The sequence below is a fragment of the Melospiza georgiana genome, chromosome 8 (assembly GCF_028018845.1).
Source record: "Melospiza georgiana isolate bMelGeo1 chromosome 8, bMelGeo1.pri, whole genome shotgun sequence".
Classification (NCBI taxonomy): Eukaryota; Metazoa; Chordata; class Aves; order Passeriformes; family Passerellidae; genus Melospiza; species Melospiza georgiana.
In genome coordinates this window covers 20,362,910-20,377,434 of record NC_080437.1, presented here as the reverse complement: position 1 = coordinate 20,377,434, position 14,525 = coordinate 20,362,910, and the positions used below count along the sequence as shown (strand labels likewise).

The following is a 14,525-nucleotide window of genomic DNA, read 5'->3' as shown; positions in this document are numbered from 1 at the left end:
TTATTTGTACCCAGGAATGTTCAATATCAAGATCAAGAGAAAATAAGGAAGTATTCCTCATAAAGTAGTGGGGAAGAAGAACAGAATTTGTGGGATGAGAGAGAGATAAACAAGGAAAATATGTTTTGACTTTTAGTGATCTTCAATTTGGCCTTTAAATTTGACTGAACAAATTTAAAGAAGTCAAACCTCATGAGTCATCAAACAGTTGAAATGAGGTAGCTTTTGGAAACACCCAGACCTTTAAATTTGGCATAAAAACACACTTCATTAAATTCCCTTTGTATATCAAATACTTCTTAATTTTTTGTCAAAACAGGAAGCCTCACAATTACATACTCAGGCAGTGCAACACTCTGTTTTGCTTTCTGCTGTTTTACTCTGTTCTAGTGGGAGCAAAATATGCCTGCCTCTCCCTGCACTGGGAATCTCAATTTAACAAGAAAAAGTTCTGCTAATATCTCAGCTTGTTTTCACACCACTCAAAAATTTAATTGAGGCAATGCAAAGGCTTAATCATTCCTCTTGTTAAGATAAACGTTCCCCAATGCACTCTGTGATCACCTGGCTTGGCTGGCATGGATTATGGACTTCCAGGTATTCACCTTTTACTCAGATGCAGGGGGCCAAGTAGCATCAACCTTGGCAGGCTACTGCTCCCTTAAACTCTAGGAATAAAGACAGGAGATGCAAACAGCTGTTTTCATCTAGCGAGATGAAGTCATAAGTAACTACTTATGCGTCGTAAACTGTCATAAAAGAATATGCTTAGGTGGAAAAAAGATCAGAGAGATAAATGCCCTTGAAAGTTCCTCTACATACTTTTAAGATTTAGTGAAGCTAAGTTGCAAGCCATTCTGAAATTTTTCCTTTTATCCTCATGCCTTAAGCAGTCTAAAATTTACTTCATAGAAGCTCTAAGGCATAGGCACACCAACCAGAAGAGCAACTGTGACTAAACATGCATGAGAATTTGCTGCCTTACTCACTAATAAAACGTAAACCTGCATTATACAGAAGGAACAGGAGGTCCAGATTACACATTGCTGCAATACTTGCACATTCATTCCCTTGTTCTCAGAGGGAAGAAAACAAGTAGGAAAAATTAAATAGTTTCTCTTTTTTTCCTTTTTGTGCAGGTCAAATATTTTGCCTTCTAGTTTAAGCAGAGAAGCACTTCAGTGCATCAAAGCAGACTTACAAATGAGAGGAAAAACTCTGCTTACTTCTACAACCAACTGCACAGAAGCAAGGCAGCACATCTTCATGGAGACAGGAAACAGAAAGAGACCACGAGCATGTATGTACAAGTAACTCACCTCTGCTTGGACTGCCTGGCTTCTGCCTGCTGCCACGGTCACTGGTCTGTCTCCACCAGCAGACTGATTCACTGGCAGGAACCTGCGTCGATAAAAGGAAGTCCAAACAAAATGAGCTCTTCAGGGAAGCAGCTGTGAGTGTCATGAGCTGGCAACAGGCATTGCAGAGCATGTTTAAGTGCTGATTAGGCAGTATTTCAGAAGTGGGGTAATCTTTGTGATGAAAAAGATGATCTGGTTTAATTCACCACCCCAAAATGCACCATGGAGCAGGAGAGTGTAGAGACTACCTACAAATCAGTGGTTAGAATGCTTAGCTGGGACCTGGGTGTTGCAGTTCACTGGGGCTGTGGCAGACCTTGATCTGCACTGTTGCCCAACTGAGGGGCTGCTTCAAATGTAATCTTTTAAGATGAAAAGGAGGAAGTGTTCAGCTTTTCTCAACATAATGTCTCAAGAACACGGTCTCTGCTATTGCTTTTCATTTGGTTTATGTTAACTTTAACCTTGCAGACTGACCTAAATCTGTTTTCCAGTGAGCAGTACAACTAATGAAACCCACCTTATTCTGCATTAATTACACTCCAGCGCCAAAGAAGGCTTGAGCACATGTAACCTTTTTCCCAGTGAGGGAACAAACAAGGGTTCTTGTTTATCCCAAGCTATTTTCATCACCTCTGAAAACAGGGTATCTGGAGATCTTAGCTTAACGGCTCAATTAGCTGTAGCCAGCCTGAGGGCTCAGTCCTCACTGAGATTGGCTGATGACCATGGGCAGAAGGACTTGTTCCAAGGACTTGTTCCGTGTCCTTGGGCAGCTGGGCTGTAAACTAAGTACAGTCCTCCTAGATGAGGATCAACCTGTTCAGCCAATTAACTCACAAGTGTCTTCAGGAGAACTTGAGTTTCATCATGGACTGATGGGCATTTAGAAGAGCACCAGATAAGAGGAATGTGTTCTTGGGAACATCATTGCATAGTATGATGCCTTCGTGTACTGGGGGGAAGGAAATGAGTAAAACAACAGGATGCCAGCGCAGTAACAGCTCTGTTTTACATACAAAGTAAAGAACATTGTTTGGGATAGTGGGAAAGGTAGTTTGATAATTTCTCAGTGAAAAGCACTATAACTTGACTTCTCTGATGTCTGTAAGTGACAATAACTATCATCAAACCATAAACTGATCACTCAGAAGGACTTCTGCAACATGATGTCTCATCCCTTCTCGTGTCCCAGGGTGGGATCAACAGTCCCCATAATGTGTCCAATGCTGTTTGCTCAGCCTGCCTTTCCTGATTTTCCAGAAAATTCCTCTATGGTGTCCCAGGTTGCAAGATAGCCATACAATTGCAAATTCCTTTCTAGGGGACTTTATGGAATGCTCTGTCACTCTCAGGTATGATGCTCTTGCATTTAGCAAGGAAAGGATTGAAAACTTATAAAGCAGGTCTCATATCCTCATACATTTTCCCTACAAGCAGTGAGTTAGTTGAAAGATTGACTCTCTGAAGGGCATTTGTCTCCAGGAATTTGTATCTGATGGAAGGAATGTCCTTTTCTGGACGGGCACTGTTTTGTTTGGATCAAGCTCTGGTTACATTTGTGAAACAGAAGGAAACAGGACAGCCTTCAGCAGCGGGCTCAGGAGATGAAAAAGGCCTGCTGTTTCTCTTGGAAGGGAAAGGTGCAGAAGTGGTAACAGCCATGGTTAATTTGTTTGGCCAATGAACCATTACTCGGAGTGAGACATTGGTCTTTTGGTCCTACAGTGTCACCAGTGAACTGTCCCAGTGCAACAGCTGCACTGTGCTGGCTAGGATCCCAGCCCTGGCCCACATTAACATGTCATTGAAAAGGAGAATGAGGGTGTCAGGCTGAAAGGAAACCCCTAAATGCACTGTGCTCCCTTCCACAGGAGCAGCTAATGGAACTTTGTTTTGGAGGAATGGTGACCTATAATGCTGTAATCTAATAACCACAGAGGTTACCCTCCAACTGAGTGGTTTTGTGCAGTAACTACCTATTTGAAACAAAATTGTAGAGTCATAATTAACTCAGGAAATTAATAGGATGAATAATTCTTTAGCACTGTCTTGAAAGCAGCTCTTTCCAGTAGTGGTCAAGGTGCTCTAAATTTACATGGGATGAAGATAATGAATTCCTTCTAACAATGTTCAGGTACTTCTCATTTTAGCGTGTAAACTCCAAAGAGGCTGCTCAGAGCCTTGACAAAGGTTAGATCATGTCAGCTCTGTGACAGCCCATAGCTCACATGTGAGACAGCAGTATGTGTGAGGTTTCTGCTGGTGTAACTTGGAAATAAACGGTCCCATGGAAGTGCTGCCATTGCCAAAATGATTAAGATTGAATCAGCAAGGATTTCTCTTTTTCAGGGTGGGTCTTGAAGCCAAGTTTCCCAGCTTCCAGGTGCATGCTTGAACCATGGTATTGACTACTGTCTTCTGTTTGTCTACCTTGTGTCCCTCGCTCTTCCTCATGAAAACAGGGAGCATTCCTGTTTCAAACAAAGACAAACCATCTTTTTTTCAGGAGCGAGGTGATTTTTTTTGTATGAACTCACTTTTTTGTTTAATAATCTTGCTTAACAATAAAATTATACAATACCAGAACTGTTAGAATAAGATTTTGATTACACTATGCCTTTAAATAACTGCCAGCCCAATAAACTGAGCAATAATCTGAAGAATGGAAAACATCTAGAAATCACAGAATGTATCCAGAGAAAGGAAGTGCTTTCATTACTGTTACAGTCTAGAGAGGAGAGTAGGCTGGAAGCAAACCCTGTCTTCTGTTAGCAAAGTATAGTTATTGCAGAATTGAAGACGTATCATTTGAAAAAGTATTACAGATCCACAAGGTTGCCAGAAAACATGAGGTGCACTATCAGGATGCAAAAGGCATTGGAGTGACATGTAGTGTGCAGGAGGAACCCTTTCCCTGACTCCAGATACAACAGAAGGGGGTTTCTGTACCTAGTGAATCTAAGTGCTGTTGAACGAGTCAGGCTCCTGGCTGTGGGTTAAGGATACTTCTGCATCAGGTCAATAATTTCATTGTATACATGTAAAGGTGCATCCAGTCCCCAGATGAAATCCAGGTGTGCCCATTCAGGAATCTTCTTGTGATAGCTAAGCTTCTTGATTTTGGACAGTAAAATGGCTGCATCCTTGGGATCTGCCAGCAGGTCTCGTCCCCCAGTCCATACTGCAGTTGGTACAGTCATCTCTTCTATGTTGTAGAGAGGAGGAATAGTCTGGAAAACAGCACAGGAATGAGTGTCCAGGAGAGCACAGCAACTTTAAACATTCATTTGGGGCTTTCTTCTGTCACTGCTCAAAGTAGAGGTGTCTAAATCAAGGAGGAAGGAAGTTCCCTTGTTTGCCTTTTCTATCTGTGCTCACAGGGATTACTCAACTGATTGCACAGCCAAAAGTAAAACACCTCCTGAGCTGACAAAGAGTTATTGTTGGGTCTTTGCCTTCTCAAGTGGGAATCTTAGGGCAGGAATCTGAAACTAGACAGAGATGTCAGGATGCCTCTGGATAAACCCCCATCATGGTCCTTTTGAAGTAATGTTCATTCCCAGGAGACAGGGGCTAGAAAGAAAACACCACATGTGACCAGGATGAAAAGGATCATAGAATGGCTTCTGTAGGAGGAGAGGGAAAGCAGCTTAGGACTCCTGTGTTTGGAAAAGAGACGCCAGAGCAAGGGCAGGAGACAGGTTTATACAACCACAAACGGTATGAAGAAAGAGCACTGCAAGTAATTATCCCAAACACAAAACCTAGAAGGCATCCCGTGACTTTTCAGGAGCAAGCAAATTCAAAGCAAACCAAAGGAAGCTGTGTTTCATGCAATTCATCATTAAAACATGTAACTTGTAATGACAGGCTGCTGTGGAGACCTAAAGGCTAGGAGGGTCAAGGATGGGATTAGACTGTTGAATGGAAAAGGTGCTCCTCAGGGTCTGCTTGAGGACAAAGTCCTTTTGTCTCTGGCTGCCAGAATCTAGGGGTGCTTGTTAGTTTTCCAGTTTTCCTATTCCTATTGTTGTCATCTGTTTCAGTTACACTAGTAGGCAAGATGTTTTTGTTATTTTCTGTGTACTCTTCGTTTTCAAAATGATTTTCTATTTTTTCTGCCCTTACTTTCTCTTATTTGTATTGATCATTTAATTGGAAAGTTTTTCTCTTCCTCTCTCTCTCTTTCTTTTAAAATGTTTTAAATGTATTATTGCCACTAGTGCTTGCATGCTTTCTCTGTTAACTTCCAAACTGTAAAGCAATAATATTTTCTGAAAATGTGTCTCCTACCACGTTCTTGCTCTCTTCCTGTGTGTTTCTGTGCTGTCCAAGGTTGCTTCACCAAGACATACCTGTCGGTATTTTTCCATGTTCTTCTTTGAACTGCCCCAGTCATAAGCTTGGAACTTCCCTGAGCGGGCCTCCTAAGAGGATGAACAAGAGAAGGGTAGTTATAAAGCCATCATTTGGGAAGTCTGTGTGTTCTTTCCCTGACTCCAATCTAAAGTCCCAACAGAAGTTCTTCCAAGGGCTATGAAAGAGCCGATAGTAAATTAATTAGAAGTGTCAAAAAGTGAAGAGTCAGATGTTTTTGTCATAATGAAAGAAATTCACATCTTCTGCAGACAGACCCAAGGATGTCCTCACAGGCAATTTGTTCAAGTTTGTAAAACTGCTGTTAACAGCTGCTGTCAGCAAGTTCATCTCAGTGCTACTGCTCTGTCCTATTCTTGCAGTCATGTTGCCAACACTCAGCTCTGTGAGTGGCTCCATCTTATGCTTTCTCTTCCCACTCTATTTTGAATATAGAAATTACTATTTTTAGTTCTTCCCCTTCTTGGCTTTACCTACAGCATGGGTTGCTCCTACTATGAGAGACACCTTCACCAGAATCTTAGTATTGAAATTCTGTTAGCCCTTTGGTTGTAATAACAGTAAGGACTACAAAGACTTGGGAGTATTACTTCTGCATGTTTATGCTTGTATTCTGTGGTTAGATGCTGAATTACATCAATTTGCAGAACTCCCCCCACTCTGCTTTTGTAACCCTTTTTCTTTACAGAAGAAGGTCTAGGTCATGGTTACAAAAGCAATTTATTCAAACCTACTATCTAATGCAATCTCACATCCAAAAGTATCATTTCATTTTGAATGAGTGCTTGTGCAGATGTCACTCAGACATATGTGTGTGTTTGCTTTGCTGAAAAGGGCACAAACACTCCTGCAAATTCTGTGTGCTCACAGCTGCTTCCAGGGCTGCCCCAGAGCCCGTGGTGCTGCCAGCAAACCTTGGATCCTCAGAGTGTGAGCCCAAAGACAGAAAGGCAGCTCACATCAGCACTGCTGCTGAGGAGGTACTGTGGCAGTACCTTGTAGGCAAGGGATATAAACAGTCTACTAAATAAAGTATTTATTATTTATGGTTCTACTGCTCTCCAGACACTGACAGCCTTGAAAGCAAGAGAAGAAACTACAAGGTTTTAATAGTAAAATTCTGCTCATTTGTTGACACCACATTGGAAACATGACTAATTTAAGGTAAATTCCCTACAAAATGTGGACATCATTTATGCAAGGTACCAGATACACAATAAGAAGAGTGATGTGTACACCTGCACACACACCTTCCAGCCTACATATTTTCACTCAAATGTAGCACTTCATTGTTGGCTTCAAATGTACCTGCATCACACAGGGCATTTCTATCCTGCTGGCAAAAGAAGGAGCAATGAAAAATAGTGTTCTGAACTGAGTTTTCAGCTGCAATTCACAAGTTGCATGTGTTTCCAGGAAGTTGGCAATGGCTTCACAGCTGATTATCTCTTACCTCTCTACTCAGCTCAAGGTGAGCTGAGGTATGATATCTTATAAAGATAAGATATGATATCATATAAAGATATTTTATCTTTCAGAGCATTGCTCATACCCGACTCCAGTGGACTGTGTTCATACCTGACTCCAGTGGATTATGTTCTGCACAGAAGTTCCAGCAGTGGTTTGGGCAATATACACGTTGATTCGGCTCTGAAAGAGAATATTCAGTGAGCATTCTCTTCTTCCCTTCTATGCAGATGTACATCAAAAGATGTATTACTGCTGCAGCAGAGTCATGTATCAATTAAACAACAGAAATTGGAGTGGCATGATTGGAGACTCCCTCAGTTTTACTTTACATGTGGCAGTATGTCAGATTAGGAGTAGCACGGAAAGAGCAATCCCTTACCAGAGCATTTTTGAGGATGACTAAGAATCTAAAAGAATCTACAGGTGAGAAGGAATTATTAAAAAGTCTGCATTTCAGATCCCAATCTGTATATTTTTTTCAGAATTCTGAGAGGATCACTGTTGCACAGGACAGCAAAGGAAAATGCAATTTCCTGATGGATGCACAAATATTTGAACTAAAACACACCCTAGTACTGCAGGGGTTTCTTAGCAAGCTGCTGTGGGATCCTTCCTCCATGAACACTTTCTGAGGCATTTTTTGAAAAATGCTGGAGCAAAATTTTGACTCCCAGGTGATCTGACCTATAGCTGAACATAGCATGAGGTGCCCAGGTACATCCTAATACTCTCCTACCCTGATGGCCCAAGGCTTGGAGAACGAGGACAAGGAGGAATATGTGTGTTCCTTTCTGTGTTGCAAAGTGAAAACATGAAGCTGGCAGACTTTTAATTTCTTCTTTTTCAGTGTGCCAGCATGTGAAATATCTCTGATGAGACCAGTAGCCACAGGATGGACCAGGATATGGTGCTCTGGGTGAGGTCTGTCAGGAGGCAGACTGCGGAATTCTGGGGGGCTCTGAGCAGCTGCCAGCTGCAGAACTGGTGCCAAATGCTCTTCTGAGGGCAGTGGTTCCCTGCTAGAGAAGGATAGTCAATCAGCAGATACTGCTGTCCTGTAGTGGGGACTGTTCCCTGCAATGTGACACTCACAGAAATTCAGGATTCACACTACAGGATAGAGGGTGAATTTGAGGAGCATAAGCTTAAACTCCCAGAAGAGCTGATAAAAGTTGTACGTACCACATCAATGTTTTTCAGGTTACAGCCACCCAGATTGAAGAAGACACTTCTACAAAGCCTGGCAAAAGCTTGGTAGCTGCAGACAGGGGCTATTATCTTTGTTAAACACTCAGTCTGGGGAAGGAATTCTCTGTTGCCCAGCATACCCTGTGAAATACAAAGGTAACAACAATTTAGGAATGCACACACTTCTCCATCAATTTCAGTGGTTCTTACTCGCCTTTTCTCCACTTCTCAGATGATGTGGCCACAAACAAGTGAGAAATTACTTGGTTTCCCATTGCATCAGCCTGCTTGGGCATTACTCAATCTGGTTTACATCACTTTTAATGAAGAGATACGTTAAATTAACTCCAATTCATAGTTTAAGCTTTTATATCAGTGGCTTTGCCTGGAGGAATCTTGGAAACCTTTGAGGATCTGCATCTTTGTACCTCTCTGGGTGACCTGTCCCTGTGCTGCCTTGGACTGAAAGCTTTTCTTATTGCCCTGTCTGAACTCTCACCACAAGGTAAACCTGCCCACATGCAAATGAGTCGACTTCACAAAGCCCCATACTTTCTACTTATCCATTTTAAGAGCTGAACAAACAAGTATATGGGTAAACAGTGGAAACCAAGACATCACACACCCTGAGCATTTTCTCAGGAAGGTAGAGGAGTTTTGTTGCTGGGCCTTTAGCGTACTTAATAGCAGTGACAGGTGCCAATGCAAAGAAGAGTTTGATTTTTTGAGCCAGCTCTGGCATTGTTGAAAATGCAATGAAAGCTGAAAAAAAAAAAAAAAAGAGGAGTTAAACCCCCATATTTTTGCAATAGGCTGTTTTCAGTATTAATATATATTCTGCACTTTCAATTTATAAGTAACCTTGTTAGTTGTTCAGAGACTATGGTCCAACCTAGATTTGTATGAAATCTCTCCTTTCCATAAGTTACCAGCTTGTACAAGTTTTCTCCTATTCAGAGAAATTTCTTTCTATATTTTGCAGCTTTCTTCCGGACTTGATTAAAAATGGATGTACATTTCTGATGTACATTCATGTATTTCTTATACTATTGGGAGGAAAAGTAATTTTTCTTCTGGTCAATCCAATTTTGTATTTTCTTTTTCATGCCTACATCTGGTCCAAACTGGCCAACTTCTCTTTCTGTACTCTCATCTTCCTGTTTTGTTTATTTTGGTGAACTGACCAGCTGCTGTTGGGCACACCCTTGCATCTTGGATAGAAACAATTTGCACAGCCCACGCACATTTTCCAGATTAATTCTTAGTTGACAGATTTCCAGCGGCAGTGCATTTGATTCATTATGCTTCATTATCTTTATAATACATTTTAAACACCTACATGTTGAAAATTGCTTATACTAACACTGTATTTCCCAACTAGAAAGAGTTAATGAAAACTTCAAGTACATTCAGTAATTCAAGTACATTCATCTTAAATCACATTTTACTCCTGTTTTCTGTGAGAATTCCTCTCTTGTGTGTAACTTACCAATGGTAGTACCTTGAGAATAGCCAATATAGTACAATTTTTCCTGTCCCGTTTTCTCCAAAATGAAATTTATTGCTGCTGGAAGATCAAACTTTGCCATCTCATCAAAACTGCAGGCAGGAGATTTAAAGAGAGGCATGCATAAATTAAAATCCAGACATTAAATTGAATTCACATTTTTATTAATAGCTTGCCAGCAAAGAAACAATCTGACTGATTTAGTGAATAATTCAATTCTTCCAAGTTCTTTGTTTTTCTGGCACTGGATATGGAAGATTCTACTCAAGATTTTTTTGGGGTATTGTATTACACAGACTAGTGTTTGTAAGTAGCTGCTAAAACTGGCTCCAGGTCTGAGGAATGGCTTGGAGATGGCCTGGGCAGGTTCCCCTGAGTCATCCTGCTGCTGTCCTCTAGTTTGAAGAACCTGATCAAGCAGTAATTAAAGTTGTGTCCATTAATATTACAGTCCACATGCTTTCATAGGGGCACCTCAGCAAAAGCAAATGTAAACAGTGCTTATTAAAAAGTAGCATATGTAAATCCCTGATTTAGCCATCTGAAATAAATATGTGAGGATGGGCTGTGGACATCCCCTTCAGTGGTTCTGTCTACCTGAAAGCCCAGAATTCATCTTGATCAATGGAATACTTCTGGTGTTTTCTTGACCAGCGATTGCCTCTGCTATTTCCCATCCAAACATCAAATCCAGCATCAGCTAGCAGGAAGCCCAAGCTGTTGTTGGGCAAGTTGGTGACCCAGTTACGAGCATCTCCCAATAATCCATGCTGGAGAAACACAACAGGCCTTGAAGCTGAAAAATAAAGCAAAACCAAAACAGATTATAATTGTTTTTATCTTTTCATTTCCTGATTGTTCAGAGACATTATTGTCTCATATTCAATACTGGGATTTTTTCCTGAATCAACAAATCATAAGAACAAAACCCCTCTTTCTGTAAGAGAAAATTTCTAAGCTTCTGAAAGAATTGATGGAAAGATCTGCCTGACAGCACAGCAAAATAACTTGGCACTCTCTGGTCATTGTTTGTACAGTCAGACACATCAGCTTGAGATTCTCAACACTGATAGGGAGATGAAGGTGTGCATTGTTTTCAGAGATTTCCTTTACCCAAAATATGAATCAGACACTGATACTAACCAGGTGTAAGCAAAAGCAAAGCAAAATGAGAAGCTGGAAAAAGCTTTTGCAAAACAGGTTGATTAGGCAACTTTTATCCTGTTTTTAATTTTTTTTGAAGTTTTAATCATCAACTCTTCCTAGGAAGCATATGCTTAATACTATGGTGGATTTTTATTATAAACAGGTGCTTGAGATTAATTCTATTGGTCTTACGGGTTGTTCAGCGCAGCCAGAACTCTTTGCTAAAATTTCACTCATGTATACAAGCTTTGGTGGATATTTAAAAAATATGAGTTGTCTCTTTTGAGAATATGCCTTATCTAGACTGGTGTTGTGTCATATCAAATAACTGTACCTGTGCTTCCTTGATTCTGAGTACCATAAGGGATTCTGTTAATGGTAATGGTATAACCATCTTCTGTCACCACTTCATACTCCTCACTGGGGTACCCTTTGTAAGTAATAAGCTCATTCTAGGAGAGAAGGTACAAATGCATTTGTTTGCACAAGTCCATTTCATATATTTTAAGACAGCCACAATGAAGGAATGTTAGAAAGGAGATACAGCTGGGGATTTAACCAACATACAGTAAGCATCTGAATGTATGTAACCCTAAAGCAACAACAAATTACCTTTTTCTTTATGTTATGTCTAGGGCTTTACTACCTGGTTAAAATATGTCATATAAAACCTGTATTACACTCCTGCCATACAATCATCACAAGCCCTTGCATTCTGGGGATATAAGTATCCCTATAAGCTCATAGCAGGACTTTGCTGACATGAGGTGTGTGGCTGAGTCGAGGAGCTGTGTGGGTGCAATGCTTCTGATTTTGACACAGCCTGGGAGCAGCTTATTTTAAACTACCTTCAGAGGAATCCAGACAGCTTCACAACTGTGGTTTGCTGAACAGCATAGATGCAGTGAGCACTGCTGAAAAGCTCACTACATTATGGAGAAAAAAAAAGATCAGGCATTTGCCCAGTTTCAAGGGAAACCAGCACAGCCCATCTTAAGCTCTGAAGTAAATATTACTTCTGTCCTGTAACGTTCCATCTGTTTTGTTACAAAAGAGTATTGGCTTTTATAACTTGTACTCAGAGAATTACTCAATGTGTTTTGCCATGCAGGACAGAACCTCCAAGATTTTGACAAACAATGAAAGACCTACACAAGCTTTCTTGGCAAGAGGTGTTTTTCTGAACAGCTGGCCATTTCTGGTCTCTGCTGGTCACCACTAGTTGTTTACAGACTTCATTGCTGATGAAATGCTGACATTCCAGATAGTCATTCTTTCAGATAGGCAGGCAGTGCCAGCAATAGCAAGCTGGTAACTGATATTTAAAAGGAAAACAGGTCTGGAGATTTACTATTTGCTTTAATTTCTACCAGAGAGAAGACGGGCTGTTACACATGCAGGCAGAAGAGAATAGAAGAAAAAGCAGTAGTACATACACTGACTAGAGAGGATAGGTTAAATACAGGCAGCTTATCTACCCTGTTATTTCTAACACTTAGAAACCCCTCTGCTGTTAGTCATGCATAACATCCATCCTCAGGTCTCTCCATCAACCAACTTACAATACTCATAAAGGCTTCAGGATCCACAACTCTCTTCATTCTTCTCAGTTCTTCTGAATAAGCAACTGTCTGAAACAAATATGTCACAGCAACAAACAGCCATATCTTCTCCCTGCAAAATCCAATATATCAATCTGTCAGTAGTCCTCCTCCGCACTTGCAATCCAGACAGGTTCTGTATTTTTCTGATGAGGAAAGTGCTGTCTAATAATGAATGGAGCCAGTCTGGTACTCTCTACTTGTTAATTAAATGGAACAAAGCTGACTTCAAACACCTCTCTGAGGGTGTTGGGCAGCAATCTGAACTGTCTGCTAAGGTTTGGGCGAGGATGCTGCTCTTGATCAAGGCAAAAGTATCAATGAATCCAAGAAAAGGAGCAAAGCTTCTGGAGAAATGAACTTCACTCATTTGTCTGAAAAGTAGGTCACTTGCATTCCCATACCATGCATTTGAACTGTAGGTGAATTTGGAAACATTTCTGGTTACCTCTGTGAAACAGAGTTATTGGGTAACTTGTAAGTAAATCAGTCATTGTCACAGTGAAGATTTCAAAGTGGAGATAACCAAGTTGTTGTATAGTTAGTGAAAAAATTAAAAACAATTGCAAATAAAAAAATTAAATATTTATCATTTAATTAAAAACTTAGGAACCTAAATAAAGCAGTTCTTTATATTTGCAAAATTCATACAAATCTTCTTAATGACAAAATTTATCCACTCCATAGGATGAGGATGGATAAAGGAAAAGGACACTTTGCTAAATGTAATGCTAGGTAGAGACTGAGTACAGGGACCAGGATCCAGTTTTGTTCAGCAAAAAAGGAACAAAAACCCCTGGGAGGTAGCTGTCCTGCTTAGAGGCACACATAGAGCACTGTCTGTGAAGACCTACATACTCTTGGCTCAAAGAAAATGCAGTGTTTGTATTAGCACCTTCTCTACACTGTATAACCCCCCAGAGGCCACACCTAAACTTCTGTAGTCCCAGTGATACATCTTTGAGTCAGACTGATTCAGCCAAAATCTATTGCATTTATTGTTCTCCTATTCAAGAAGACTTTAAAACGATTTTCCCCCTAAATGATATGAATAGCATGTTATTTTCTTCTCAAAGAACAACAATTTATACACTAACTTCCTAGCACTGCATTCTGGTACAATCTGTGTGTTGAAAATGTGTAGCTCCTTTTGTAGAAAAGGGACATTTAGAGACCTTTGTTTTACTGAGCTAGCACCCTTTCTTTTGGTTTAAACTCACCACTTTCTGATTCTCTCACCTGCCATCTTCCCACGCCTCTTCAGCTACCCCAGAGTTACTAAATTCAGGCTAGGTGAGCCAGGCCTGAATCTCTTTAGTTACAAGGAATCTTGTGAGAAAATGCCATACTTTCACCTACCTACAAGCAAAACAACACACAAAATACATTTGTTCCCAAACAGTAAAGCAACTCCTCAAGCTCAGGTTTCATACCATCTTTTGCAGCTCCCATGAAGCTTCACCAGTTTTGGATCATAAATAAATCAAAGCATTACTGACCTTGTGCCCAAAGTCATGTGTTTGGCTGAGCAGCTGCGGCTGCAGAAGAATGAAAACTCAATTCCTGCCTGTTTGGAAGCGGTGCTGGCAGTGAAAGGATGGTCATGCACTGTTTTTTCCCCCAGTCATGCAGCAATTTGACAATAAGCCTCTGTTTCTTTCCCACTATTCACTCCTTCTGCTATCACTTCAGCTTTTCCCTGATGCAGAATCAGAGAGGGGTGACTCCTTTTATTCTCAAACCTCATGCTTTTGAGCTCCTTAGCCACCACAGCTATAACAAGGCTCTTCTACTATCACAGACTGCTGGATTTTTAAGGAGAATACCAGCCTCTGGAGAGTGGCAGAGCAGGATCAGGAATTTGAAAACAAA

The 14,525-nt window shown here is 40.7% G+C and overlaps 1 protein-coding gene across 1 annotated transcript; it reads right to left on the bottom strand.

Annotated features, from left to right (window-relative positions):
* Positions 1-4,360: 4,360 nt before the first annotated feature.
* Positions 4,361-14,265, bottom strand: LOC131086600 (lipase member M-like; the record flags this gene model as incomplete). Its single annotated transcript, XM_058029687.1, has 10 exons — positions 4,361-4,594; positions 5,720-5,791; positions 7,320-7,391; positions 8,394-8,540; positions 9,025-9,161; positions 9,889-9,998; positions 10,504-10,702; positions 11,387-11,504; positions 12,615-12,726; positions 14,153-14,265. Coding segments are annotated over 10 exons (1,314 nt in total), but the record flags the coding sequence as incomplete, so codon positions are not given.
* Between the last annotated feature and the right edge of the window lie 260 nt (positions 14,266-14,525).